General features: G+C 34.2%; 1 protein-coding gene across 2 annotated transcripts in view; it reads left to right on the top strand.

The window, feature by feature from the left end:
* LOC148958738 (uncharacterized) overlaps positions 1-13,792 on the top strand; it is a 76,588-nt gene that overhangs the window by 11,890 nt on the left and 50,906 nt on the right. For both annotated transcript variants that reach the window (XR_016144483.1, XM_089111920.1), the window contains exon 2: positions 78-180. Coding sequence is in view for 1 of the 2 variants with exons in the window: in XM_089111920.1 (XP_088968046.1) it covers positions 78-180 (103 nt within the window). In the remaining variant the exon portion in view is untranslated. The remainder of the gene's footprint in view (positions 1-77; positions 181-13,792) is intronic.

The raw sequence follows: 13,792 nt of genomic DNA, 5'->3' as shown, positions 1-13,792 counted from the left end.
TACATGAATTTTTAACAAAAATTTTATGTAGGAAAATAAAAAATTGCTTGTAACTGCAATTTTATTGTTTTCTTTAGTTGATGGACTTTGTCTTGGCACAAGAATTTACGCTGCATAAACGACGAAAGTTGTCTTTGCGTCGTTTGAACTCCATGCATTTCTTGTCGAGTGTTTCAAAAGGTAGGTGCATTGATTGATTGGTTTTTTTAAGTCATTACTCTAAGAGGAGAACCTAAGTCTCTAACATAGGTTAGAGCAAGCTTATCGTTTTCATATAATCATCGTTCAAAATTCGTTTTCGAAACGGTGCTTGCAAAAACTTCATGACCTTGCTGGGTCTTTTCAAACGTCGATTAAAATCATTGTAAAATATTTCAGACTATGCTGTGACCTCTGATTGGATTTGAATTCAGGTGGCTAAAGGAAAGAAATTCTATCTAGACTGAGAAACCTGAAAAACAAGCAGATCGTGGACGAAAAATGCGGTATATTCACGCGAGAATCGCTGTAATATTTAAGATCCGTTCACAATAAGAATGGCATGGACTAACTAGTTCTCAATGGGATGTAGAGACCTAAGAAGCTTATGCAGTAAAGATGCCCTAATCACCCAAAACGAAAGCTTTGGCGGATGGATAAGGCTAGGGCTTAGTGCCAGTGGTCCTGAATAATTAACGATTTACGCATTTATGAACGCGTGAACATATAGCGAAGAGAAGCCCATTTGCTTTTTTTAGAAGCGATGATTGTACAGAATGGAATGATGGTCGATTTACGCAAAAATATTTTATCCGACCTTGAAAACAAAAATCTGAAAATAAGAGATTTTTCTAATATTAAACATTTGGCAAAAAACATCCTATTTAAACTCTTAATTGACCTATGCTCGTCTGAAGGCAAAGTTATTGTAAAATTAAATTTTTGTATTCAATTAATTAAAAGTAATCCTTCAAATTATACATTCCGAATAACAGCAAATGAGGTTTGTTTATGTGCTGATTTGAAGACTTTCAAGACTCCACAAAATGTCAACAAAGCATAATGTGACATTTTAAGTCTTCTCAGATAGGTAGAAAGCAAATACAGAGTTATGAAATCTAATTTTTAATGATGATATTTGTTGATTTTGTCTGTAGAAATGCGTGCAATTTCATTTTCAATGAGCTTCACGCAATTATCTGAATGTGCATATACTAAAATGCTTACATCAAATATTCTTTGAAACAGCTTGCTATATTCACACATACAAGTCTTATGAATTCACACATATCAGATGAATTCAGTTGTCAAAGAGCGTAAAACAAACTGCCTATGTGAACTTTACAGCAAAAAAAACCGTTGAACTGCTGTTTTAAAGGTCTATTGCGGTACTTACTTTGAATTATGGGACACCTTATATTAATATTAGCTTCGGTATTTACAAAAACAGTTCTGCGTACATTTCCTTATTCCGAGTCCGGATAATGAGAACATGGGTGCCCCATTTAATAGACAGATGATTAAATGCTGGATTGCAGAAACAGCTGTATGCCTTCCCACAAAACCAGCTCGGTTAAGAATACAAAACCGCTTTTTCGTTATCAGAAATATGACATAACTGTCATGAAATATAATGGATTCCTATAATGGATTTCTGAAATATAAAGATAATGGAAGAGGAAAGCTTTCACAAAATAGGAAACTGAAATATATCCCTTCTCTGCCTAATTTAAGAGCTATAAATGCTGAATTAGTTGCAGTTGCCATCTCATCACTTCTTGAAAAAATGATTTAAATATATATTTGCTGTCAGAAAGCAGTGAAAATAAAGTGAATGTATTAACACTAAATCATAACAGCTTTTGTAATGCCCTTACTGCTGATGGATGATGTCTAAGTACAATTCATGGTGATTTCATAACTGCAAATAGGGTTGTTAACTTTAGGCTCTAGCTCTGAAAGAGGGCCTGAAGCAGTATGAATGATTATAAATGAATGATAGCGAGAATAATTTTTGACGAGTTTCATCGATAAAGCAATTAAAATTATAAAAATTCAGATAATCAAACTTCCCAGCAATCTCAGTCTTCTGTAATTCTACTTTATAGCCTTTTGAAAACATTTGACTGCCTTGCAATTCTTACAGAAAGCTTACGACAAAGTTGACATAACATCAATCGTATTGAATGTTTCTATGCTCTGAAAGTTTTGAAGCTTGGAGAGCAGCACCGCTAAAAAATATGAACGAAAGAATCACGGCCAGATCTATGTTATGGATCTCGAGAATACCTTGAAATCCATTAAAGCAAATATTAGATAAATTAGAATCTCTAAAATTGCAAAAAAAGACAAATCAATTCATTTTTAAGCATATAATTTGCTTCTATACCAAAAAGATAAAAAGAACATATTTGGAATGCAGTTGTAGATTTATTTTATTGTTTAAATGGGTAAATGTCTTTGCTGTATGACAGGTGCTACCTGCTATTAATAGTTTCTATCAAGATTAAAAAAACGACATGTGTTGTCACGTTTAGAGAAATTTTCAGCCAAAAACATTCAGTTTAATTATTTCAGAAATGCTGAAAAGGTAACATGGAATTGAAATAATTATCAATTCATTAAATTTCTTGCAATTGTTTAGAACATTTTACTAGTTGAAGCAGAATTCTATTACATTTAGCTAATTAAATTAAAAAAGGAATCCATTATTTCATATGGCCCCCTATACTTCGACGCCCTGGGAAAATGCTCCCCCTTGCCCCTCTTTCAGAGGCCCTGATTGTAGATCCCACATTGTATATTATTATATGGTTATACAAAATTTTAAGTGCCCTCCATGCAATATACTGCTTGATATATTTGTTTGTGTTTGTTTGACGTAACATTATCTATTTTACTTAGTTTTATCTAGCATTCAAAGGTTTAAGAACATATAAATAATGCAAATTGGCAGTACTGAATAATATTGCCTGCTGATGGCATCAATTTTTTTCTAATGAAACTAAAGGCTAAACTTTTAGTATTACCAGTATTATAAGGATTGCAGTAAATTATGCTTTGAAATCTATTTCTTGAAGTTTGGGTGTTTTATAATTGAGAGTTCTAGGTTAGTTTGTTATCTCAAGCAAAGAGCCAATTGCTGATGTTCCTTGTGGTGGGCCTTTGTGGTGGGCAGGTGTTTTATTTTTGCAAAAAAATTATTATGCATGAAAATGTTGAAAATAACGATCATTTGTTTTTTTGGAATAGTGCTTTCATGCATGCTACTGAATGCTAAAAAATTAAAGTTAAGTTTATAGGTTACTTCAATATTAATGACATGAAATCTACTATTGTAATTTTGATTAAAATTGGAATCCAGATAACAGTGATGGCTGTAAATAAGTAATACATATATCAGATGACAACAACTTTTCCTATTTAATTAATAAACCTGCTTTTCGTATAGAATTCCTTGCATGAATCTTTCGACTTAAGCTTAAAAGAATAACGTTATTTAGATATTATTAATTAAAATTTATTTTAGGCATCCTAAGCTCCTTAAATTCTTGAACATTAATTCATATACTGGGTTGTATCTTCCTGCATTGTCTTTGGACTATGCTACGTTTAAAAATGGCTTTTGGTACTTTACAGGTGATTTGCTTTTGATGCTTAAAACAAATCAGTCACATTGAATTTCACTAACACACATGAAGCAAATCTTAAAAGTGTTTGAAATTAGACACATTGTCAGCTTTGACAGTGAAAATATCTGCCATAGCTATTAGCTGTATAGCTGTTAAACTTTTTTAGCTTGTCAGAGCTAATATAGTGCATAATATTGTGCTAATATAGAGCTAATATAGTGCATAATATTGTGCTAATATAGAGCTAATATAGTGCATAATAATCTATTTTAGTTTACACGATTATGATATTAACTTGGTTTGTTCGATAGGGCTGAGGCATCTTCTTGCTTTTTCTGAAATTTATGAAACTTTTCTTGTTTATATTCTTAAGATATGTTTATGTACTTGAATCAATGTAAAAAAATATAAAAACAGGGTGAGTCTTACCCAAGACATTCAAGTTCTACGTAAATTGCATAACTTGTTCCATGATCAATCATTGCTATTGTATCGAGCTTTTTTCAACGCCAGTCCTTATTCAGTCTATTGCCTAGTATTTTCATATTTTTGCCTAGTAGTTTCATATTTTTGCCTAGAATTTTCATATTAGTGAGACTGTCTACTTACAAAACTTCTTGTTTCTACCCGTAATAAAGTTGAAACTTACCACTTATTTTTATCATCATAACCCGAATCTTCTTCTGTTATTGCTCTAATATCGTCCTTATTACAAACAATTCTGTAGCTTACTGATACCTGCTCGTTGAAACTAACTTATATCTTTATGGCGTTCAGGGCCCGTAAATGTTTCTTTATGTCAGTAGTAATTTTTAAGGCGATCAACGGAGCTGGATTTCGCTCAGATAATCTGCTTCTTATGGACTTAAACCTTATTTCATTTGCCTTGGAAAACTGTGCTGTAGATCCATCTAGGGTCCTTAATTGGTATATCTTGAATAATTCGACAACCTGACAAGAAACTAAAGTGAAGATTTGGGAGCTTCAGAGGAACTTTTGTTGGCGGCCATTTCATCTAGAATACTTAGCGAAATGTGGCGTTTAAAGAACAGGGACATGTTCTGAAGGTAGAGCAAATTGTTTCAGCCTTTTAAAAGAAAAAGGATGAATCGAAAATTTTAATAGAAAATAGACTAGTAAATAATTTATATAGAAACAAATAAATGGCCCTAAAATTTACTATTTTCGGGTCATCTTTCTGCGGTAAATTGTCTTTTGTAAAGACACCCGATGCATTGCATTTTAAAAGGCTACGGCATTTAACTTTGAATCCTCCCGATATTCAAATGCAAATTTTTCTTGCCAAATTACAATTCTAATTTGATTTCTTTGATATACATAGATGTTTAGAATATCAGTAGTAGCAGCTGTAATTTTCTAGACGCTTTGTAAAACAAACTTTAGGAAATAGTATTTCTGATTGCCTAGGAAAATATATCCTTTGGCTTTAGCCTGGGGCTTTCGAACACAAAAACACAAACAAACAAAAAAGAAGGCTTGTTTTGGCTGCTGAGCTTAAATCTGAACTTTTCGATGATTTGTCTGAGATTCTGCACCACCTCAGTTTCAATCTGAAATCCGACTGTTTTCCTTAGACGGATCAAAAGAAACAAGGGCTTTTAAGGTGTGGCATTCGGCATCCTGTCTTTTGCCTTGTAATTCCAAGTTATGAATTAATGAAATCTTTAGCTTATTGTAGAAAAAACACAAAATAATAAACGATTCGCCCTGTTTAATCGATGGTCAGATCTGCTATTTTGCTACTGCTTGCTTAACTGATTCTATGCCCTTCTCCTTCTGATACACCAAGTATAAGCTTTTGTGCGAAAACTTTTAAAACAGATTTAGCATTCACATGTTTTAGATAATCACTATTTAACTTGATTAAACTGATACATGCAGTCAACCTTATTTCTTGAATTCAATAAAGCAACACATTGCATGATAGTCCCAGGTGAATCATGATAGTAATTTGTTAACTATCTCGCAGAATTCAAAACAAAACCGGAGTGAGTACGTGTTTCTTGTGGCTGTAATGATTTCTTGAATTCAGTTGTCATGATTATCTCCACTCCAACTGTGGCATATCTCAAAGCAATGACTGGAAAACATCAATATTGACCAAGAATTATCATTGCCATATTCTTATCTCTGTATATATAATCTGTTTAGTCAGCAGTTGTAACTATGGTGGCAGCACTTGTCTTAAGGCCGATTTCCATTTGACATTTTTTGTGCGCGCGGGCGTAGCGCCCAAATCTGAGCATGCGTATCTAAAATCAAGTGGTCTCGATTTTGCGTCCGCTGTGAGCGCCAGAAAGTTGATAGGGTCTCAACTTTTTTGTGCGCTCGGTCACTTGACAGCAGCACTTAGCTACGCATGCTCAGATAGGGCGCTACGCCCGCGCGCACAAAAAATGTCAATTGGAAATCGGCCTTAAACGTTGAAAGGAGCCTAGCGTACTTTATCCGTAGGAGGTTCAACAGCAACAACAAGAAAGCTAGATCATTGGTACATACTTTGGTAACAGTGGTATACATTGACGTGTCTAGAGTTTTTGATATGCAGTTGATGAGAGTGTGTCGCAAAAGAATCTTTGATTGCAGTAATTGGGGATCCCATCAAAATCACCGATTTTCTATTTCTTATTTTTGCTTCAAGATTCGAGGCAATATTATTCTATAAAATGAAGCTTCTATAAATTGTTGACGTTGCCACTTTTTTAATTTGCGGCTTCTTAATGACAAAAATTGTTTTTTTCAATTTCCCTAACAATCTTTTAGTAATAAATGCTGTCACGTTTGGCTGAGTTCTCTCTGAGATATAACAAGCCCCCAATACTCTCCGTAGTCGGTACATATGGCTCAATTGCAAGTAGACTTTTGAATACATTACCCTCTTCCTGCCTTCTAGACTCTTATAACCCTTCCTCTAATAAAACCAAATTCAACAAGTTTGATCCAAGTTCCCTCTTCTTGGCCCCTCAACTCCCTTGCTATAGGCCTTTCCCTAAAATTATTGACCAAAAATCGATCTTAACATCAAAACGCAAATATCTTAAATGTCTGTCGAAAAAAGGAAAGACACACCAACGGGATCGACAGGGTGGGACGTCATATTTGTGATTCTTCCTATTTGCTGGATGGTCGAAAATTAGACAGATTGCTAGCTTGCGGGGACGAAATGTCAACTCAACAGTGGTTGAGTAAAAAGTGCGTATCGTCAGATTCAAGATGATATATTCCAGGTGCTAAAAGCAGAATACTACATTTGCCGAGGAATTTGTGTGGGAAAAGATATTAGTGTCCATTGGCAAGCACGTAGCTATAACACATAAAACATTTAATGGTCAACTTTCTCTGTTTACTTATAGATGTAGATGAAACTGAGCAATTTTGGTTGAATATGAGATTTTAACGCATGCTGCATTCTCTCCCCAAAAATGTAGTTCAAAGTATATTATCTGTAAAATTATAACTTTGCCTAATTTCAGTTTTGCGCCATAGATTCAAACCTATCAATAATAGCACAAATCCACAGAAGATATTCACAGCAAAACTCCTTGGACATTCAATTCAAATTATATATTTAGGTATAAACCAGCATCATATTCAATGTTCAGAAATGTTATTATGAATTTGCCCATTATATAGTGCTTTATGTGCCGGCTGCTTATTAATGTCTTGCACGTGATCTCCATTTCATGCACAAAATTAAGTTTGCAATTAGATAGATTTCCATTCTTTGCTAAAATATTGATCGACATGCAGGTTACTTGCAGCTTGCAAAATCTTGATGAGGATATTTTCCTATGGTGTTTTCTGAGGTTGAGCATCCAAAAGAAGCATTTGTGGCAAAACCATGACCCCCAACATATCTAACACATTATCATTATGTTGTCCATTTGATATTGGGTTTTACTGTTTAAAAGCGAACTAGGTTTCTCTTTTCAAGTGGTGGAAAATATGAATGTCGGCAAACGACAACTGTTTCCCATGTACAGATGAATCGGACAATTTATTCCTAAGGTTGCATATGATAAACCTGCAGTTTGATGGGTACTCCTTGTCACTGTCAATAACAGTAAACTTTTTCAATTGTTCCTTCCCCTTTGTACAATTATGCAGCCACTATATAGAGTGCGTTGGCCGTTGTTGAAAATTAGTACTTTTGCAACTGAATAATAATACGGATTATAACATGTGTGGTAAAGGCACACGCAATACACATTTAATCTATCGTTAGGTACGTTCCACTAACACAAGTGGCCAGTGGCATCGCTTCATCTTCCAGAGTAGGGGGAGAGCGGAGGGTCATCAATAGAAAATTTACCGACTGAGAAATAGATGGAAAAGACTTTAGATGCTGTTTCAGCTACTCATAAATGACTTTACCGTCAAACTAAGGGTTTTGTAGACAAACTGAAGATTTACCAACGAATTCATGAAATATTGGGAGGTGTTACAGCCCCCTACACCCCCTCTAGCTATGCCCCTGCAAGTGGCATTACTAGATTACTGTACAAATAGATTACATCCCCAAATTTTGTCCAACGATAAATTATTTGGCTTGTTTTGAGCAAGCTCTAACATCATTAACATCCATCCTTCACGTTCATCCATCACATTTTCTATTCTTCCACTGCAATCAGGTGTCTCATTTCAATTGGTCTACGTATGCAATTACTTGCCTTCCTCTTTACTTTTTCCTTGCATTGGCTCCCACATCAGCATATAATTTTATATCAAAGTTCATGCCATTGTTTAGCCTGGTAAGGTGTCAATTCTATCGTGCCATGTTACTTACCTATACTTATACTTAGAATTTATTTGCATTTACGATACTTAGTGAAAAACTAGTATGCTTTTTGCACTTCTATGTCTTTTCTTTGAATTAAAATAGAAATTATTAACATTAATAGCATTAACTTATAATGTCTTGCCTTTCTAATTTACTTTTAGAGTGTATATGAAAAGAGCGAATAACAAAAAGATAGTAAAAAGTCATTCTTAAGACTTTATCCAAATAATAGCATAACTATAGGGGATTATACTTTATGAATACAAATATGGATAATTGTTTCCGAGGAGCTGGAAAGGGGACGCAAAAGTTGAAAATGTTTCAAACCATCTATGGCTTTGTTATAAAGATGTTATGTTATTCACCCGTTCGCAATGATTGCGAACACCGCTGTTCAAAACATTTACGGATAAAGAAAAATACTTTTTCCTAAGAGACTCAATATCGTTTGGTTAAAATACTGAAATTTCAAATGCACATAAAATGTCTCTGCATGTGAAATGTGTATGTCAAGGATAATATGATTTATGTTTCATCGCATGAATTGACCTGCTTTACTGCAAATGGCAACTTTGTTCCTCATATTGCACAGTTAAGGAATGATTTTTAGCAATGAATATGAATTTGAAATCTGCGAGGTGAATGAGTAGCACTAACAACTGGTTCTGGACAGTTGTACATTTGGGAATGAAATTTGCTTGAAATAAGCATTTCTACCAATACTTCTACTTGAATAAAGGTGCAGCAAGCGGCATCCTGTGGTCTATATGAAACAAACTTGAAGAGATATTTCTTTTTCCAATTGAGGTTCTATAATTTTTCTTTGAGGTATTATATCTTGTTATGAACTAAACATGATACATACATATATGCTTCAACTCACAGAGCAGGAATTATCTTGCAATGTTTCTCTATAATAAGTACATTCAGGGATTCAAAAAGCTTTCCTAAACATGTTTTTCTCCATTCAATGTCCTCTCTTCAAGCAGTGAGGTATAGCAGGTAGATAGTATAATAAGTACGACCCATTGCTTGCTATCAATAGATTGGGTAAATGCAACAATCAAATTGCAGCATGAAAAAGTTCTTCTTTGTTCTTTTGCGATTCTTTTGTTTTTATGCCATCTCAACTACAAAATAAATATAAGAAAATATTTTTGTTTCAAGACAAAGCCAGTAAAGAACTCCTCGAAATTACAAATGCTGCGATTTACGGTAGAAATTAGATAGATTATTTGGCATGGATGAAGCGATTAAGAACAAAAACTTGAAACAGATAGATAGCAATTCAGAACAAAGGAAACGATTATATCAAAAACGCAAAATAATCCAACTGTGGTTTGTGTAAATTGATCTCCAAGATAAGTATCAAACCAATCACTCTTTAATTAGAAACTTTTGGTCTATTTTTTTGCTGAGGTGAAAAGTATCTTCTGAAAAGATCTAAGCTACAATTTGTAACGTAACATAGAATTGATATTAGTAATTAAGACTCTCTGCATTTTGTTGAATCGGAATTTCTTGTTAGGTAAAACCTAATATCGCCAATTATTAAATAGAAGTAGTAATTTAAATAATAATACAATTAATTCCAAAGCTCCTAGCTTGTTTCAAAAAATGCAAAAAATAACAAAAAGTAAACTAAACAAATGCGAAGAAAAATTTTGGATAGTCTTTCTATGAAAATGGGCTTCAAGATAATTAACGAAAAAAAGAGACATTATGGTTTGAAATTGGGTAGGGAAAAAAGGTGTCTTGAAGCAAAGCTGATTTTTTGGGCTTCAAATAGCTTATGTGTTTCGAGCATTGAAAAAGTATCTGGTAAATTTAACAAAGCAATTTTCATGTTTTCTTTTCAGTTCTTCTGTATATTAATTGATCTTTCTTTATATGCGTTTGATTCAAAATTGGTTCATATTTTTTCTCAATTAAAGTGGGATAAACAGGAACATCGATTTTGAATTGCAAACCTTAGAGATGACGTAACGAAAGAATCAGCTGCCAGTCTCATGCATAAGCACGCCTCCAGAGGTTGCTATCTGTGACTGTTTTGCTTTAATAAATACTGAGCTAAAATTTTGATTAAGCAGTCGGATCCTTGTTTGTCATCAAAAGTTAGCTGTTTGATGAATATTGAGCCCCATAAAGGTACCTCGCTGACAGATGACTTGGTTAGAATATTCATATACACTTGTACTCGTCTAAATTAACCCTCTGCACACCTCATCTAATTATTTAAGGAAGCGTTGATCAGTGTCGGGTCAAATAACGATCCTTATGAATATGCTACTGTGTAGTGTTATTATACGCCAGTTACGCTGAGATGGGCGCAATCTGTGCTCACAGGTGCCCAAGATGACCTTTGTAACTTGCCTCGCAGGTGTCTAGCAAGGAGCCTTTCGGCAACAACGACAACAACAAATACAAAAAGGCACGTGATTAACCACTTACTACGCACTGTTGTTACTTACTGTCCTAAAATCTGCCCTAAACCTAACGGAATAATGAAACAACAGTTTGTAGTTTGCGCCATGAGTCTAACCCGTTTATCATTTTATTGAAGTATCTCTAAATATCAGCAACTAGATAAAAAACATGCTGACACATATAAATTGAGTTTTTACATTGAAATGAGAAGGAACAAAGGCAATTTCATTTGCATGAGATAAATTGTGAATCAGTTTTTGCAGCAACAAACACAACAAAACTGTATGCAAGTGGCTTGGGTCTTACTTCGAACCGATTTAATCAAAATTCAATCTCCAAGACTGGTACTTTGGAGGAACTTCATTATCATGAGAGTATGCAAAGTCCACTTTAGCCAACAAAAGAAAATTTTCAAGTCACGAAGAGAATTTCGCAGTTCCACTGTGTGTTCATGTGAACGTCACGCGGCGGCCGCTGTTCATGTATGACGGCGACTCATGGACCCACCAACTCGTGTTTCTTCGACAAAAGCTTGGCCTTTGTTCGATAATAATGGATTAACTTAGTACATCAAGGTAGCGGTATTATCTTTGATTGAAAACAAGTAACATGTAGCAAAGAATTTAATCAAACCTTTATGTAATAGATTTGGTCCAAAAGCATTCAGTATCCCTCACCAGTCATGCACGAGATTATTTCAAGCAGTACAAAGAAGAGTAGCGTGTCATTAATCACGAGTGTAAGAGCTCAACACGGCGTCAACTGAACATTGCTATCAACATAATCAGTTTAATTGAATATCATAAAGAAACAAATGACTTTTTTGTTAAGATTGTTGATGTCAAAAGAAACAAATTATTTTTGGCTAAGATCTTCAATTTTAATTTATTAATATGAAATAGCATAAGAAGAAAGGCATACAGTTAACTTTTTATTGGATTATAAAAAGATTCTAACTGGTAAAGGCTAGAATTATCATAATTTTCTCAAAGTCCTAAATTTTTCCACAGTTACCCTATGTATGCTTTTATTAGCTATGTATCAAACTAAAGGTTTTTTCTCTTTTATAGATCCATATGTCTGCTCTTTTGCCTTGTCTCCACTGGTACCAGTCATTTCCATCAAACATGCTGAAACTTTAAGAAAGCTTCTACTATATACCTTTCTTCGCGCTAAAATTATCATCAGGTATTGAGCTGATAGGTCTCATCTGTAGCTTTTCTGAGACGCCTATTTTAAACTTTTGCTTTCGCTAACACTGACCCATATGACAGCTTCAATTGCATAGCTTCCAAACGGATGTCTGTGGAACATCTTTCTTGGACCGACCACTCTGATGACGGGCTGAATTATTTTCTTCTAAAGTTTGCCTAAAGGCACCAGATGGACCTTGGTCAATAGGTTGAATTTGTTCACTAAATAATGAGAGACAGGCTACGATTCCGGTCACGAAACTTATCAAGCAAATATAAACCAATTCGGCAAAGTTAAATTTGTCTATCTAACTTTTTGCTTTGCATCACATCGGCATGAAAGGTTTCTTGCATCTCGGCTCCTTGGGTTTGCCTATCATAGATAAAGCCAGTTAGCTGTCCTCCTGTATGAATTGAAACCGTCATCACAATGAATAGCGAATACCACAGCTTATAAAGGTAGACTTGCTTGCTATGGATAAAGGCAAAGATACTTTATTTTGTCGTAACATCCATAAATGAATTGTGCATGTTCCTTGAAAACCACATTTAGCGTTAATATTGAAATTGTCAATAAGAACCATCCGATAAAATCTATAATCTTTGTAAAAATGCCTCTTGATACCATCTTAAAAATGCATTTTACTGACATTGCATAAACTACAGTCAAATTTCGCATTTTGATACCTTCGCTAAGATGTTTGATACCGACATTGCCAGCGATAGTCAAAAAGACATCTTGTTACACTCCTTGAGATGTCTGATATCGACATTGCATCTTGATACCATTGATAAGATGTTTGGTATCAATGTTGCTTAATGCATCTTGTTACACTCCTTGAGATGTCTGATATCAACATTGCATCTTGATACCATCGATAAGATGTTTGGTATCAATGTTGCTTAATGCATCTTGTTACACTCCTTGAGATGTCTGATATCAACATTGCATCTTGATACCATCGATAAGATGTTTGGTATCAATTTTGCTTAATGCATCTTGTTACACTCCTTGAGATGTCTGATATCAACATTGCATCTTGATACCATCGATAAGATGTTTGGTATCAATTTTGCTTAATGCATCTTGTTACACTCTTTGAGATGTCTGATATCGACATTGCATCTTGATACCATTGATAAGATGTTTGGTATCAATTTTGCTTAATGCATCTTGTTAGACTCCTTGAGATATCTGATATCAACATTGCATCTTGATACCATCGATAAGATGTGGTATCGAAACTGCTTACAATGTTCAAAATATTCCTCTTGATAGATAAGCTTTCTGTTATTGACATTGTCCACTTTCCATGAATATTTATCTTGAAACCCACTCTAAATTATCTGTGATTTACATTTCTAATGAAGCTGAATTTTGATACATCTTATAAAACGCCAGCTAACAGCAGGCACAAGATATGTACAAATGCAATCCCTTGTATAATTTACTTTCTTATTTATCCATGCAAAATTAGTCTTCCTTTACATTGCCCATACAGTTGAAAATCTATGTAAATTTTGGTTAGAACATTTCATTCAAGGAAAGATTTTGATTTCTAAATAAAAAGGAAATAGCTCAGGTGATATCAGTTGCTTGTGATTGAGTGCTAAGAGAAATCTTTTTATAGCAAAACACTTTGCTGCCAAAAATGTAATATCTTGCTAATAACTGTCAGTTGTCTTGAGATTTCTTCAACCAGGTTTTGACAGCAGGAAAAAATTTTAGGGCAAGAGTTTTGCATAGAGTTACAATATAA

This window comes from Rhopilema esculentum, chromosome 12, assembly GCF_057945365.1.
Source record: "Rhopilema esculentum isolate cy_ngs chromosome 12, ASM5794536v1, whole genome shotgun sequence".
Classification (NCBI taxonomy): Eukaryota; Metazoa; Cnidaria; class Scyphozoa; order Rhizostomeae; family Rhizostomatidae; genus Rhopilema; species Rhopilema esculentum.
This window is presented reverse-complemented; position numbering and strand designations above follow the sequence as displayed.